Genomic DNA, 16,466 nt, shown 5'->3' with positions numbered 1-16,466 from the left:
CACCTGTCTCTTATACACATCTAGATGTGTATAAGAGACAGATGCTTGAATCAATGATCTAATAATTCATCTCTGCACTCTCTCTTAACAAACTATTTCTCAGCATTAATCATTGATATCAAGGAGATTATAATTAATTATTTAAAAACTCAACCCAAACTGCCTTGTGTATACTGAAAAAAAATTATGTTGCCTCAACACACAATTAATAATGATCATAGTAGATTATACATATGCCCATGTACACATGACTCACAATCAGACACATACTGGACCTGTCATTAGCAATTATCAAACAACACACAATTAACAAACATTGTAAGAAAAATCTTCCTCTAATTACATTTATAAAAAAGTTTCAAGAAGATCACAATAATCTGAAATCATTACAATTACAAAAGAGTACTATCTAGTTAACAGTTTTAATATAATATAAATATTTTTTTATTTCGATTTAATACTTTTTTTTTGAATGTGTACTGTAGAGTTATAATTTACAATGCTCTATGTCTTATTAAATTAGGATAAATGGAGGAAATGTTTTATTGCAGTGAGAAAAGTCCTGGGTTTTTGGAGGATTTTAACCAAGGAACCTATAATTTACAGGCAAGTATTTCGACCAAAATGTTCAATACCCACATAATACAGGATTAATATAATACAAGCAAAGACATTATTTTAAAGACAATACTTGATTTACTTGATTTACTTTGGGCCAACACAATAATCAGGTGTGGGTATTACATTGAGGATGCTTTTTAGAATAAAGTTGAAATTAAGGAACAGTCTGAACAACCTATTTAAAGTTTTATGTTTTATCTTGTTTTGGTTGTTGGTTAAATTTTTTTTTCTACAGTGGTTTATTGTAGTAGCCTACAGTTTATTCTTTCTGCATAAAAATGGTCCACATTATGCCATTGCTTGTATTGTATAACTTAAAGCTTTATCTTTGTGCCATGTCATTCTGTTGACAAGCACTTTTGTCACTAAAACACATACACATGTATTACACTTGAAATTAAACTGTACTGCAACCAATTGAAACAGTAGGCCTACATTCTACTGTACTTCACTTGACACATTCATTCTCATAGTTTATTACACCTAAAACTATTTCCAGATTATCAAAATTTCTTTGATAAAAAACTGTTTGCCCATATAGTAAAAAAAAAAATGATTCAACATCAACACATTCCTTGCAAAATACTTATCATTACTTATTAAGCATGAGCAATTAAAGAAATAAAAAGCTGTCATGTTATTCCACCCACTAAATGGACAAAGTATCTCACACAGAAAAAAAAAAAACTTGTGAAGTAAAAAAATGTTGATTGATTATTAATGAGTAGGCTACGTTTGATGTGTTGTCTTTTAGCCGTTTCACGTATTTTATCGTATTGTATAACTTAAAGCTTTATCTCTATCTTTACTAGTAAAACCCTCATAAACATTAAGCATTTAATATCATTAAACTTATCATACCAATTATAATTATTAATAATGGGTTTTTCTTTCTTTTTCAAATGAACTGTGTAACTCACATATCATACAGAGTGACATCGCCTTATTGTTGGATAAATCTCATTTAAAAAAATCAAGACAGAATTATATTTAAAATTTAATTGAAAAAAAAAAAGTTAACTTACCAAGATCACTTTCTGTAATTTGCATCAGATAATCACCATCAATTCCACAACCTGTAGGAACATGAAGGTATGACATTACAGATGGATTTAGACCATCGCTATATGACACTTTCTCTACAAAACGGCCGCGCCGCTTTGACTGTTGGCTCGGGTACCACACAAGCTTAAACATTTTAACACCGAACAACTCAAATGATTCAAATACTGTATTCCTTGTTTGGGAAATTCTTGCGTATAAAATTGTTAAAAAGATTGATAAAGTATCAATATGATCGTCTACTGTTCAAACGTATTGGCATACTGTAGTACCATCGGTCTTCATCAAGCAAACGTTCAAGTGATAATGAGAGTATGAATCGCAAATGATGATGAAATTATACAGCAAATCATCAGCATATTACAACTGACAGTCCACACAATGAAATTACTCGCACTCTTGCTGTGCCAAACTTTGACAGTTCCTAAAAATAGCAATATGTCAACAAGCACACAATAGAGACGCGTTTTTGTCACCAAACGGCATAAGAAGTTATATCATATACTGGCCAGTGGCTAGTATTTTTAAATTCCAGACAGTGTTTTTTAGTGATAGAATAAAAAAAAAAAAGAGTCGATGCTCTTCCCCGGGACTCTCAGCCGTAACTGTCATGAGCTAAAAGAATTGATCACTTTTCATAGAATTATCAGGAAATGCATAATTTCTTTTGATGATCTGCTTCGTGATGAGATTAGCAACGTGGTAATTGATTTTGATTATGAGCACCAGAGAGGTGGAACTTTTACTTCGAGAACAAGGACTTAGCCAACTGACAAATATGGAATAGGATCAAAATAGGAGCGTTGGCTAAGATTCAACATTTCATGAGCTTTGGGATTGACTTGATCACATTAGTCTGGACCTCGTTAGTATCACGTTTGCAAACAAATTAACAGAAACATGCTGTGTGTGTGTGTTCTGTGTATTATGTGCATGGTTATATTGTAGAGAGTATGAGAGGGATACTACAATTGTGAGTTTGTGTGGGTGTCTGTGTCTGTGTGGTGTGTGTTGTGCGTGGGGATCTGAATCTGTAAATTAGTAATCCATAATTAATTATTTCCTGATAATTCTACTTGAAAGTTTTAAGTCTTGATACAAGTTTAATGGAATTTAAACCTGAAGACACAAAATAATTTTATCACATTATAGTAATATCATCATAAATTATTATCACAAAAACATTATTATTTAAGAAAATAATTTATGCAATTGTATTGAAATGCTATTGTTTCATATTAAAATCTACAGCAGTAATATTTGGTATTGTATATTTAATCACTAAAATAAAAATATTAAAAACATTATTTTTTTAACTTTTATTTACTTTACTTTTTTTCTGGTTGTGGAACAGTACATCAGTAAACTTTACTTAAATTCAGAAAAAAATGGCAATATGAAAAATTATTTCATTTCTTTTACTTCTCAAATAATAACTGTACAAAAAAATTAATACACACTTAAAACTCATTAAAAAAAAAACAGTAAGAAGTGTGAACTAACTCACTAAAGTGGGTCTTTAGCAAATATACCGATTTCAAATTACGAAGAATATTTTAATCAAACGTACAGTTAGCACTACCAATACTGTATGGAAAAGAGTACAGTAAAGTCTACTAACCTATTAGTTTGAACTAAGAAATTCGAATCTTCACTTCACATGGATGGCACTTAAATGTACAAACCTATTTTATGCTTTCTGCTTCTGCTTTTGTAGTTGTTTTTATTTGTAATTTTTATCCGAATATTTATATATTTTAAAATAAAATATTTCATTGAATGATTACGCGGATAAAAAAAAAAACAATGTTCTGAGTTGAAAATCAGGTGATGAGATTCTTATGCAGGTGTGTAAAATTGTGCTGAAATTTGATCATCAAGTTGTCTAATAAGCAGTTAAATGTTTCAACTTAAGCATGATTTAAATCTTAGGTCGGGAATATAGACATTGTATACGTGCAAATACCATATGTCTCAGTCGTGGATTCAAGGGAGGGGCCCAGCCGCCCCCTAAATTGTTCAAAATGTTTTTTTAATGGCGATATAAAGAAAATTATATTCAAATTTTAAGTCTGAAAAAGCAATTTCCAGTAGATCTAGAGGTGACCATAATCACAAATTTACCTAAGCCCCAACCGTGGTGGGGCTGAGGTGGTGTAGATCCTTCATCTGTGAAAGTACTTCTCTGGGCCCCCTCTTTTTGGAATTCCTTTAGATTAACTTTTTTTATTTTAACACAATAACCTTTTACTTTTTATGTTAATGTTGTTCACTTACTTTCATTTTGAAAGTACCAAATTGTTTTGAGTGACAAAGATTTAGGTGTACAGTAAGTATGTTTGAATATATTTACCACATACTGTACAATGTTAAATGAATTACATAACAATAAAAACAAATATTTTAAAAATAAATGACACATTGTCCTATGATTACTGCAATGTGTATAGCAACACATAAACGGAAAAAACAACGTTGAACAACATGTGGAAGTTTCAGGAGGGGTGACACAGGAGTGGGTGGAACAACCGAACGATTGATTGAAACAATACAAACAAGACATTGAAAATAATCCATCAAGAATAATCATAGTGAACAAATAGAGAATAACATACCGGAGAACAGTTCATGAAAATACTGCATTTTTCGGGATGCTAGCCACTGGAGGACTTCATTTTCTTCCCACGATTCTACTGGGATCAGCCTAAATCTCTCCTCTTTAGCCTTTGCATCTGCACCATTATGGTTCATGTATCCATTAATGTTATTTTTAGTTCTCTCATTTCCATTTTCAACCTGTTTGCTTTCATTGTCCTGACTTGGTGGTTGTTTAAAACTGCTGAAAGTAATCTCCGAAGAATTTTTTCTACTTTCGTCAATAGAGTTTTGTTGAACGTTCACATTTTGAATCTTTTTTGATATCACTCCCGGCCTTTCGTTATTAACTATTGATGTATTGGTTGGGGGAGAGGGCGCAGTTCTTTTCTTGGGTTTTCCAACTGAATCGTTACTTGTAGTTGATGTAACGCTGCTCTGGCGGCTACTGAGCTTCGGAGCTCTTTCATCAATTGCTGTGCCTCCATCTGTTAGCTTAGTCGCTGTTGATCGGGGAGGAGGCGTTGGTGCCTTTTTCTTCCTACGCCCAAACATGATTATTTTTATTTCTTGAGGATAAACATTCTTTTATAAATCTAAAGATGAAAATACAGAAATTATATTAATCCATTAATTTTTTTCAAACTTATTTTACTAAATTTTAAATTATACAGTTTTGTAAATGAATACACTTTCTTTTATTATGATTTATAGAGTAATTAAATTTTATCTTTTTAGATGTCCAAAAGATATTTTTGGCTTTGAACTAAAATATTATTCATAGATTCCTCAAAGTCATATACTGTACAGTATATATTTAAAATCAAATTTCCTTTGTACAAAATATGTTGAATCATATTATGACATTGAGAAACAATAAAAAAAAAGAAAATCTCAGTTTTATAAAAGTATTTACAGTAGGTATAACAGGTAATATTTCAATTGATAGAAATTAATTAATTAGTTAATTATAATATTTAACCTAAAATTAATTAAAAATGCTTCATATTCAATTAAAACATTAAACTGTTAATTAAAAAGGATTAAATCATTCCTAATCTTCCAATGAGATGGATGCACATCAAATTAATTTTGATTTTTGCTAATTTACACACTTTTATTACTAAAAAAAAAAAATCTGCAACAAGTATTAAATGCATTACCATAGCTCGTCAGGTATAAGCCTACCCCTTCTTTACTTTTAATTCATGTATTGTACCAGTGTGAACTTTTCCCGGACAAAAGATACGAAACAAAAAAAATTAAACATTGGCTTTGAATTGGGGATAGAGTACTGTATTAGAATACATTTTCAGCAGCCATTACAAGAAAGATGGAAATTTGCCCAATTTTTTTGTTTAAAATGGTTGGGAACTAAGTTTTAAAATGTTGTATTGAAATTAATGCCCACACTGAATAAACTTCCCCTTTGATGAAATTCCCCCTCGAATAAAACCCTCCTCTAGAGCCTCATTGGAATAAACACCTCCCTTGGGCTTTGATTAAAAAAAAATTCCCCACCCCCTCCTTCCAAATGGCATGAACAAATCTAATGCAAGCAACGTCATTTCATTCTCAACACATTCTATATGTTACTCTAGTAGAATTACATTTTTTCTAAACTGGTTGGGATCATCAACTCTTTATGATCCCACAATCACACATTTTGATGGTAATTATGTGTTGTAGTTCCACATAGTGAAAGCAAATAGTTTACGTCAAAAAATTTATTTTTTTCTAATATATCCATTCAAGGGTAAAAAATTAAAGAAAATGAATCAAACACAATACATAATTAATGAAAAATTTTTTGTTTAAATAAAAATAAAGTAATTTTAAGTGACTGACATAATATCTCACAGGGTGACTTTTAGTCACAAAGACCTGCAAATCTTGTGGTTAGGGCACATAGAAAAAATTATTGGATTATCACTCCTTTATAAAAAAAAAAAAAATTGAGGTGGCAGATACATTTAAAAAACTGCCCAAGGTCTACGATAATGATTAAATGGCCTATTCAAAATTATATTCCGGTGAAAAAAATTTGGACATTACTCGAGCATCAATGGGAAGGGAACACCCTAATAATTCAGTAGGCATAGGCGTCAAGGCCTTGGTCTTTGCTCGAGCTAGGCAAGCCTTTGCCTAAACTTTCTTGATGTTGGAGGTTACTTTTTGCCCAACAACAACCAATCCGACCAATCACACCCATCGCAAGGAAGACCGCCCACTTGTAATGCATGATGTAACAAGTTATTTTTAGCAGTGAGAGTCTCTGTGGAACATGTGAGCTGTGAATCAATGACCCGATCAGCCCACGGGTCTGCAGTTAGCGAGCTGTTTATTTTGAACGACAATAAACAACAAGTTTAAAGAATGGGCTTTGCTTTAAACTTTACAGCGACCAATGTCTGACCTAAAATCAATTGAAAGAGTTTGAAGTTTACCGAATTCGGAGCCAATACCTTTATATTTTGTGAGTAGTTGTTTTAAAAAAAAATTTTTATATGGTGTGCCATACGCAGCAAAAGTCTGTTAAAATCAAAATGTAATTGCAGCATTCAATGTCTAATTTATCAAAACATAGGTCTAATTTCTCAAAATGTAGGTCTAGTTTCCCAAAACGAAATTCAAATTTTTCAAAACGTAGTTCAAATTTTCCAAAATGTAGTTCTAATTTCTTTAAAATGTAATTCAAATTTCAAAACTTAGTTCTGACTTGATCAAATGCTCTCTCCAAATTCTGTTCCAAATGTAAATCAAAAACCACCCGAGCATGGTTTGATTTTTATGTAGTAAAAATAAATGATGGAGAAAAAAAAGAAGAAAATAAAATAAAATATTCCCGCATTAATATTTCCTAAATTGTTGAAGCGGGCGGGAATGATAATCTAATAATTTTGTCTATTTTCCCTTATTAACCTTCAGTCTACTGTAGGGCCCCAACATTGTGGACATTCCGGCCAATACATAAAGAATGAGGAAGACCCATAGTTGCAGGGTCACTTGTGCTTGGTGCTGAGAGTCAACTGTTCTATTATTTTTCAAGGGGTGTTCTCTTGAGAGAGAGATAGAGAATAGGCAATTAGTCATTTTATGTAGCAAGTATTCACAAAGAAAGTACACTGAAAATATTTCGCAAATATCTTGAAACACCGACTTATAAAGAAGAAAGTTTTTTTCTGCAATGGAAATAAGATAAAATCAAGAGGAAATCTAGAAAATACTTCGGACATGTTTTCTAAATCTTCAAGGGCCAAATGATAATATCAAACTTAATATACATAAACATCAAGATTGAAAAAAAATGCACAACCAATACCTTATGGGCATAATACATAGTACAAACTGTTATTCTCTCGTATTAAAATCAATTAAAAATAATGAAAAAATAGCGAAAGATTTAATGTTTGTTGAATGATAATCGCAGGATAGTCAGGGTGTGGGACACTTTGCGCATGCATTTTTATTGCATTTTTAAAAATTTTTCTAATCATTTTAATAATAATAATAGGCCTACAGTTCCATTCAATTGTTTCATACTGTAGAGGAAAATAAATTTGATTTTATTTTAATCCATAATCAAATACTGGATAATTTTTTTTATTATTTTTAGTTGAGAACAACATACAGTACATCACATCTACTAAAAAAATGTCATAGAGAATGTCATAACTTAAGTTTGTGAGAATAACAGCCTGTCACTGATTAATAACAATGAAAATTGGAATATTATGAAACTGTTGTTAAAATGGAATTGAAAATATTTTAGATAATATTCATATGCAAGGATTTGATTACTGACTAAGTTCTCCATACTTTGACGTTGTTTGTAATTCTTTCTGCTTTCTGTAAATTAATGTTCTGAATTTTGCCAACCGAAGCAAATTTGATTGTGACAAAGTTATTGACTATTTAGTATTGTTTTGACACGTTTTCCAAATTTTTTAGATTTTTATGAAATAAATATGTAGAATTAAAGTTTGTCCAAATGATTTTAGAAAAATATGTTAATTGATGACTCATGTATTATGATTTTAAGAAAAAAAACCCCATATGCAGATTCAAGAGGTCTAGTCCACTCCCACCCTTCATCATACAATTGTGAAAATAAAAAATAATACAATATTTAAAATGGGGAAAAAAGTAAATTACAGTATATTTAAATTTTAAGTCTAAAAGTGCTATTTCTAGCCATTGAGAAATTCCAGAGACGCAAAATGTTGTACCAACAGGGGCAGGGCTGAGGTAGTCGAACCCTTTATCTGCATAACTGCATTTATGAGCCCCTCAAATTTGATTTTCTTGATCTACCACTGATAACCTACCATTGTTTTCCATCACACTAGCATAATGACAGTATACCTAAATGATACTTTGAGATTGTTATCATATGAATGATAGAATTTCTCTCATTCAAATGATAAGAATCTCAATCATGTCTATTTCCTCAACACTACTAATTTTATTACAATTTCACGACAAATATTGTAAATTTTTAGAGGTGAAAATATTCCAAGTTGAGGGGGCACTTCATCACAGCAGGTGAACAGGCTTTCTCTTCAGCAGCATCCTCTTTCTCTTCAGCAACATCCCCTATCTTCTGTAAAAATGTTCCTATCAACTTTTAAATTATTGATAACACCACAAAAAATACAAAAAAAAAAAAACTAAATTAAACAAATAAAAAAAATAAAAAAACTCCAATATTCAAAGGGCCCAGCTGCCTCCCCAACTCCTTAAAATTCCCCACTCACTCTTTAAATTTGTCAGAATTTACAAAAATATGGAGAAAAAAAAATTTAAGTCTGAAGCCACATTTACACTAGACACGATTACGTGTCACAAAACTGCACACATTTGTATCGTGTCGTAATTGTGGCTAGTTGCTGTGCCATTTCCGGCCATATTTATAGGTGCCATGTAATCATAATGTTCTTGCCTTATTAGCCCCAACCACAGTGGGCATCTCTATCATGTCGTAATCATGTCTAGTGTAAATGTGGCTTCAGACTGCTGTGCCATTTCATGGCCATATAATTATAGGTGCCCCATGTATTCATAATGTTCTTGCCTTATTAGCCCCAACCACAGTGGGGCTGACCCTCCATGTGAAAGGCTCTCCCCTGCCTGGCCTCTATTTCAAATTCCTGAATCTATCTTTGCCTATTCTAGGCCCGGCTTAAACTAGGCAAGCTAGGTGGCTAGGCCGCCGCCTAGGCCAACATCCAACAAGGCTGGATTTAATTATGCATAGGCCTAGGCCCTTAAATTTGCCAGGAGTTATCATCAAACTTTCTATATTTATTATTAGGCCCTAGGCCTATTTATTTAATTTTTAACTTTTAAGAAAATTATGAGGCTAGGGACTAACCCCTAAAAATTACTTCATAGTACAGTATGTAATACTGGATAGAGATGCTTGTTGATACCGCCAGAATAGCTGGGCTTGGACTTGGTTGTGAAGCCTTTTCGAGGTAGGTGATGGTAGTGGTGGTCGTGTCCGCAAGGCTAACAACAGTCTTATCCTACATAAATACAGGATTAGCTGGCCTAGCTAATCACCCACCTAGGCCTAGCAAACAAATTGATTTGTAAAATATATAATTATTATATTTTATCCAAAACAAAATAAGTGTAATCACCGATTTACCATACTTGGATATCAATTCATAATTACATAATAACACTAATATTACCTGGATAGAAAAGAAATTTTTAAAATGAAATGATGATAACCATCTTCTGTCTTATGTTTGTTGTTTCACGTTTCGCTGCATCAATATCCAGAGCATGCAGGTCTAGGACAACCCGATTGTGTTTTGTTTTTTGTACGGAATGTATTTCTAGCAAGCAGTAATCTACTTCACGGCGATAGTATTTCTGCGCATGCGTTAGTTTTTGACATGTACGATTTCCCATAAAATGATCAGAATATTTTATGTTGCGTTCATCAATCATCGAATTTATATAGCGCCAAAATCCATCAAAATATCCAAAGGCGAACAGCAAACTAGCCTTGTCTTGAAAATATTAACAGATTGCCAATATCGCAGACAAGTCTTGAGGAAGAGAATCCACAGACGGGACAACAAACTCAGTAACGTGACTACAAAAGAAACACACATCAAGCTATTAACAAATAAATAGATCAAAACAAAAATACAAGAAGCTAAACAAAATTTTAAAATTCAATACAGTACATAAAATATTTTTACTGGTATTAACAGTTCTCTATAAAACCTTCTGATTATTATTATCACCATCATCATCATTAACATAATCATTATTGTTATTATTACTATTGTCATTATTGTTATTAGGCGCAGGCCTATGATTATTACTGTATTATTATTTTTGTTATTATTATTATTTTTGTTTTTATTATTATTATTCTGATTATTATTGTTATCATTATCACTGCATTCTTAATTTGTTATTGTTCTTATCATAGCCATTATAATTATTATCGTCATCATCAATTTTATTACAAGTACTAATATTACTAATTAGTATTACATATATTGTTATTAGTATCATTATTATTGTTACTACTACTATTATTATTATTGTCATTATTATTTTACTACTATTTTTGCAAGTTAATATTATCTATTACTGTTATTTTAGGCCTGTTTAGTTAATCTGTTGATGTATATACATTTTTTTTAAATATTACTATTATAAATAATAAAAAAGTTAGGGATTATGAATATCAGATCAAAGAAATCAAAAACAATAAATAAATATAAAATGAAAGAAACAAAACAATAATAGTATTAATAACTTTAAAAGAGATAAATATATAATACATAATAAAGGTTGTTTAGCATTTAATTAGTGGGTGGTATTTCATTTAATATAATTGTTCTGTATTTCCATATCATGCAGTTCATCTAATTCTGTCGTAAGGACATTTTGAATTAATAAAGGTCATAAAGTTATATTCAACAGTTCCCTTCGAAATCATCCCGTAATTGTTTGTATCCATAATACAATAAAAAGTTAGGGATTATGAATATCAGATCAAAGAAATCAAAAACAATAAATAAATATGAAATAAAAGAAACAAAACAATAATAGTATTAATAACTTTAAAAGAGATAAATATATAATACATAATAAAGGTTGTTTAGCATTTAATTAGTGGGTGGTATTTCATTTTATAATTGTTCTGTATTTCCATATCATGCAGTTCCTCCAATTAAATAAGGACATTTTGAATTAATAAAGGTCAAAAGTAAAATTCAACAGTTCCCTTCGAAATCATCCCGTAATTGTTTGTATCCATAATACAATAGCTCTTTGTTAAGTTCGTCAACATATTTATCTCTTATACTGTATTATCATGTACATTGAAATACAAAATGACCAGTGCTTTCGATGCTATTTAGTACATAATTTGCAGTAGCTGAATGCTTCAATAGTACATTCATGCACATTTTTAATCCACCTTTCAAAATTCAATACTTGTTTACCGCCCTCTATCTATTCCCGGAAGTTTATGCAATTTTTAGTTTACACCATGATATTTAGCTTGTTGCTGATGATACAGTAGTAAGGAATGATGTCATTCCTTGTTTTTTCATCGGTTGTGTTTCTGCAGTATACTATTTACATTTAAACTGATATTCGTCTACTAGTAAGTATGCATTTGTTAACTGAATAATACTGTGATAGGTCTGCAGGCTAGAACATAGGCCAACTAAAAATAAAATCTATCTAGCTAGGCCCTAGGGATCGATCGGGAAAGAAAGGATACCTAGGCCTAGGCCTAGTAAGCGTTGTAGGCCTTAGTTAGGCCAGGCCTCTCTAGTCTTGCTTTTAAAGCCGCTTTGAAGCAGTTCTCCAACCAGAGGGAGCCAGTTTAACATCCTCGAAGAGAGAATTTCAAATGAAAACAAATCTTATCTACATCGAAGGGACTTTACGAGTTCTTTCTTAAACAATTTACTAGCTTAGCCTGGCCTAGGAATAGGGGCCTAGGCCTTTTTCACGAATTGGTAGACATATTGAATTGATGACAAACATTGCGAATCAGCGGTGCGTAACCAACAGAAATAAGATAAGCTTTTGGTCTGATTTTCTGACATCATGTTATTTAAAAAATCATAACTCCATAACGGGGCGTCGTATCCAAAAAAATTTTCCAGCAAAATGTTCTTAAAAGACTAGTCTATACCACTATATGATTGAAAAAAATTGAAAAATTACAGTGCAGTAGCATAGGACTTTCGTGTTGTTACTGTTCCAAGTAGCGATAATATATAGATTTCTCTATTATAAAGTACAAGTTATGTTTTATAAAGAGGTATAGCATAGTAAATCATGTTTTTAACACAGGAAACTCTGATATGGTAACTAAAACAATGCTAGAGTTCAGATTATTACTAGTACTACTGCACTGTAATGCATATACCTATTTTAATACACTACTTTTCAATTCTTTTCCCATCGTACAAGTAAGAGCAAGTCAAGTAAGAGTTGCTAGTCAAATAAAATTCAAGATACTATAATAAAATTATGTCAAAGGAAAGTAAAGTGATATAAAATCATATATGTTAAAATTATTTACGATTAAATTTCATTGCTTATTGATTTTGTTAGCCAAGAAAGAAAAGATGATAAATAAAATATTATTTTATGACTTTACAGGAATAAACCTTACCAGTAACACAAAAAGTGAGCCAAGATGTGATGATACAATTCATCTAAGAGCTGAAGAGAAAGGCAACTGACATCAAGAGTGTTGGGGGGTGGGGACATTTCGGTATTAAAAAAACTTACCTGGTAAGTAGAATTTTTAAGATTGTAATGCTCCTGCCAATGTAAGGGGCAAATGAGTGGTAATCGAGAATTGACTATGCAGCCCACTTTAGCTGGTTTGTAATTTGTTTATGTTATCGATATTCTAAATATTCAGATATTTAAAAAAAATATTGGATATTAATCTACTGCCTTCAAAGAACTTTCAGTATTTTGGCTTTTTAAAACAGATGTTGGGACTTCCATGGGTTGTTAAAGAATCAGTGGTTTTAATACACGAGTTGTAATAATGCAAATTTAGTAAATGAAAGGGTGTCACATGATATCCGGTAATCAGTACAGTATAAGCATTTTGTTGTAAAATATCTAAATTGGTGAAAACAAAACAAATTATTTGAATTTTTGATTTATTATTTATTATTCTTTTGACTGATAGTACATCTTTAAATGTATTAGTATTTTACTCTGAGGTTTTTAAATAAACTGCTTTGACTAAAAAGTAAAAACATTGGTGAAACACAGTAAATATTTAAATATTTTATTAAAATGATGGTAATACAGTTATATAAAGAATATTAAGAACATCTTCATTTCTATTGAATCTGTTTTAGTGTGAAAGCTTGTGCATCCAAACAGTTTGAGTGAATTATTGTATAAATTGCTGTGAGAAGTAGATCACAAAGGAAGAATGGAGGAAACAGGTAAATAAAATACTGTTTATAAAGTAATTGTTGTTGGCATTGTTGTGTGTAACTATTTCAAAGGACTTCACATTGCCCTGATCATTGGTAATAATTTTACCTGTATGTACTGTACATGCACATCCTATATTGACTCTTGGAAGGTAGAGTAAATAAATATTTACAGTGAATTTCAAAATGTGTATAGTTAAAGTGACTGTCTTGTCTATTTTATCTTCCCAAATTAACATATTATTTAATGATATAAAATAACACAAATGTAGGAAAAATCGCCCATGATTACGGTAGGTTACTTGAAAATGACTAATTAATTAAACTAACAAAACCTGGATATTTTCATCTTCATTCAATGTTGGTGTACTTCATCTAAACCAACTGAATTATACACATTAAGTTTACTCTGTTACAGTAGACATTTTGGCTTGTTATACACTTTCTTCCACAAAAAATCTTTAATGCAATTATTTTAAAATAAATTAGAATTTGTTCAGGATTCTAAACATGTATTGATTAATTCCATTGTTTAATCTTCAATTTAGTTTTTATTTCTTTGGTGTCTATTTTTCACTTCTATAATGATAATTTTAATGACTATAATGGATGATTAATGATGATGTTTATCAAATACACATTTTTCATTGTAGATTAAAATTTTCCTGAATTGTATATTTCTATTATTGATGATAGTCAATTTATTTTCGCTTGTATCGTAGGACTTTCAAAAAGAGATTTCAGCCAGCTGTTGGTGGATTTTTCAAGTTGGTATGATGGACTTGGATACATCAATATGCTAAAAGTTTTGTACAACAATAGAGATCACGTGCCAATTTATAATAAGTTAAATGAGGCTACTAAGGTGATGCCCTTGCTAAGTATGTTAATTGGTTCTGGGAGTTTGAGCCTAACAAATCTCACTATCCTTTATGACACATTAAAAGTTACTGGACAATTTGGCTTCAAATCCAGAATTGTACTTCCAACTTTACAAACAATCAAGGAACATGAAGTGTCTAAATTCTCATGGTACAGACAGTTCCTCTTGAAGCTAGGAATGACACTAACTGATGATGATATAGTAGCGCTTGATGTACGATATAACATGCCAGTGTTAAAGAATTATAAAGATAGCTGGCATTTGATTATGGATCTAGAGCAAAGGAATGAGCTTTGTGAAGAAAAAATTGATGATTTCATTGAAGGATTACCAAGTGACAAAGCTCTGAAAGCTTTACTGGAACTTGAAGGTACAGAGCTATGTTTGTTAATGGAGAAGTTTACCAATTTTTTATTTTAGACAGTTTTATGTACACAACACAAGACTAATTTTAAAATTTAGTTTTTGCCTCTGGTGTTTTATCTGCAAGATTACAAGTACTCTAATATTTCACATTTCATTCTCCAGTAATGGTCTACTTTTTTAATCATGCTTAATCTAGGAACCCTCTTTATATTTTATCTATCATTTCATCCAACATTTAGAGCCAGCACTGTGCAAGTGTACGCTCAGTTAGGTTTAATTCTGAAGTTGCCATTGTCATATTGTTCAATTAATTGTAGTGTCATAATTTTTTGTGTGCATTTTTTTCTCAGTGTACAAGAGAGCAGTCAGTAAGAAAGAGGGTGAAACATACACATCTTACTACAACCGTTTGAAAGAGAATATTAGACAGTCAAACATGCATATAAGAAAGGATGTTAGTGGTGATGGGAACTGTTTTTTATACTGCATCCAAGATCAATTTGAGAGGCTGGGTTTACCAAATCGATCTAGTGCACAACTCAGGGCTGATTTAGTTGACTACTTGCGACATTTGGTAATTGTGTAGATTATTCCATAGTATTATCATTATACTTCCATGGTATTATCCAAGTGTTGTTTGATACATTGTGTTTTATTGCATTTAGCAATTTCTAAATTTGTTCCAGGATAAAGAAGATCCATTGATTGCCCTTACAGATGACAAATATCTAGATGAATTGAGTAAAGATGGTACTTTTGTTGACGAGACAGCCATAAGAGGGATGTCACGAATATTAAATCACAACTTCCAAATAGTGACCAGTCAAAGAAAAAGCACAGAGCAGGGCTACTTGGTCACAACAATTCAAGAAAGTTCAAACCCAGATGGTGTAATGTTATTTGGTCAAATTGGAGAGCTACACTATATAAGCTTAGGTAAGGGATACTGTAGTAGCATAGGGGCACCGCACACACACATACAGTACACACATACATACATGCCCACAAAAACATACATGCCCACATACATACAGGTACACCATTTAACACTCCCAGAACCTTTATTATATTTCTCTTTGTATTAATAATTGAAACTTATTCAATTAATTTGGGAGGTTAAATAAGTTTATTTTTGGTTGCATTTTATATAATTTATAATAATTTATGTGACAATACCAAAAATGTGAACATGAGTGCAACTTTTGCTGTTTTTCAACTAACAGTACTATAGCAAAACTCTTAAAATTGTTATTTTGTGTAATTACTTTTAATAATTTACTTCATATTAGTAATTGGTTCTTTTAATTGTTCTATGTGTGGCAAAGACAAGTCAAACGAGTCACTCGTCGCAAGTTGTGTTTCAGAGAAAATAGCAAAAACATGCTAGAATGTAAAATTTTTAAAAATCTATTTTATTTCACTAAACTAAGGTTTATGTATCTATACATCATGCTGTGCTGTTATTTTTCCCAATTTCAATG

At 31.2% G+C, this 16,466-nt stretch overlaps 2 protein-coding genes across 5 annotated transcripts in view; one reads left to right on the top strand and one right to left on the bottom strand.

The window, feature by feature from the left end:
* LOC117105491 (golgin subfamily B member 1-like) overlaps positions 1–10,133 on the bottom strand; it is an 87,720-nt gene extending 77,587 nt beyond the window's left edge. For 2 of the 4 annotated variants that reach the window (XM_033246653.1, XM_033246655.1), the window contains exons 1-3: positions 9,978–10,133; positions 4,299–4,874; positions 1,647–1,697 (exon numbers count right to left, since the gene is read on the bottom strand). In XM_033246653.1, coding sequence (XP_033102544.1) covers positions 1,647–1,697; positions 4,299–4,833 — 586 coding nt within the window. In that variant the 5' untranslated portion in view covers positions 4,834–4,874; positions 9,978–10,133. Of the gene's footprint in view, positions 1–1,646; positions 1,698–4,298; positions 4,875–9,652; positions 9,786–9,977 lie in introns of those variants that run through there. The other 2 variants (XM_033246656.1, XM_033246654.1) reach the window with 2 other exon arrangements.
* Positions 10,134–11,797: 1,664 nt separating this feature from the next.
* LOC117105497 overlaps positions 11,798–16,466 on the top strand; it is a gene marked incomplete at its 3' end in the record, with an annotated part of 5,103 nt that continues 434 nt past the window's right edge. The window contains exons 1-6 of the mRNA XM_033246664.1: positions 11,798–11,920; positions 12,934–13,068; positions 13,656–13,745; positions 14,459–14,989; positions 15,336–15,559; positions 15,672–15,921. Of these exons, the coding sequence (XP_033102555.1) occupies positions 13,733–13,745; positions 14,459–14,989; positions 15,336–15,559; positions 15,672–15,921 (1,018 nt within the window). The remainder of the gene's footprint in view (positions 11,921–12,933; positions 13,069–13,655; positions 13,746–14,458; positions 14,990–15,335; positions 15,560–15,671; positions 15,922–16,466) is intronic.

This window comes from Anneissia japonica, unplaced genomic scaffold (genome assembly GCF_011630105.1).
Source record: "Anneissia japonica isolate Jap-2015-1 unplaced genomic scaffold, ASM1163010v1 scaffold6233_len141684_cov196, whole genome shotgun sequence".
Classification (NCBI taxonomy): domain Eukaryota; kingdom Metazoa; phylum Echinodermata; class Crinoidea; order Comatulida; family Comatulidae; genus Anneissia; species Anneissia japonica.
The sequence above is the reverse complement of the archived record's forward strand: the minus strand, read 5'-3'. Positions and strand labels throughout refer to the sequence as shown.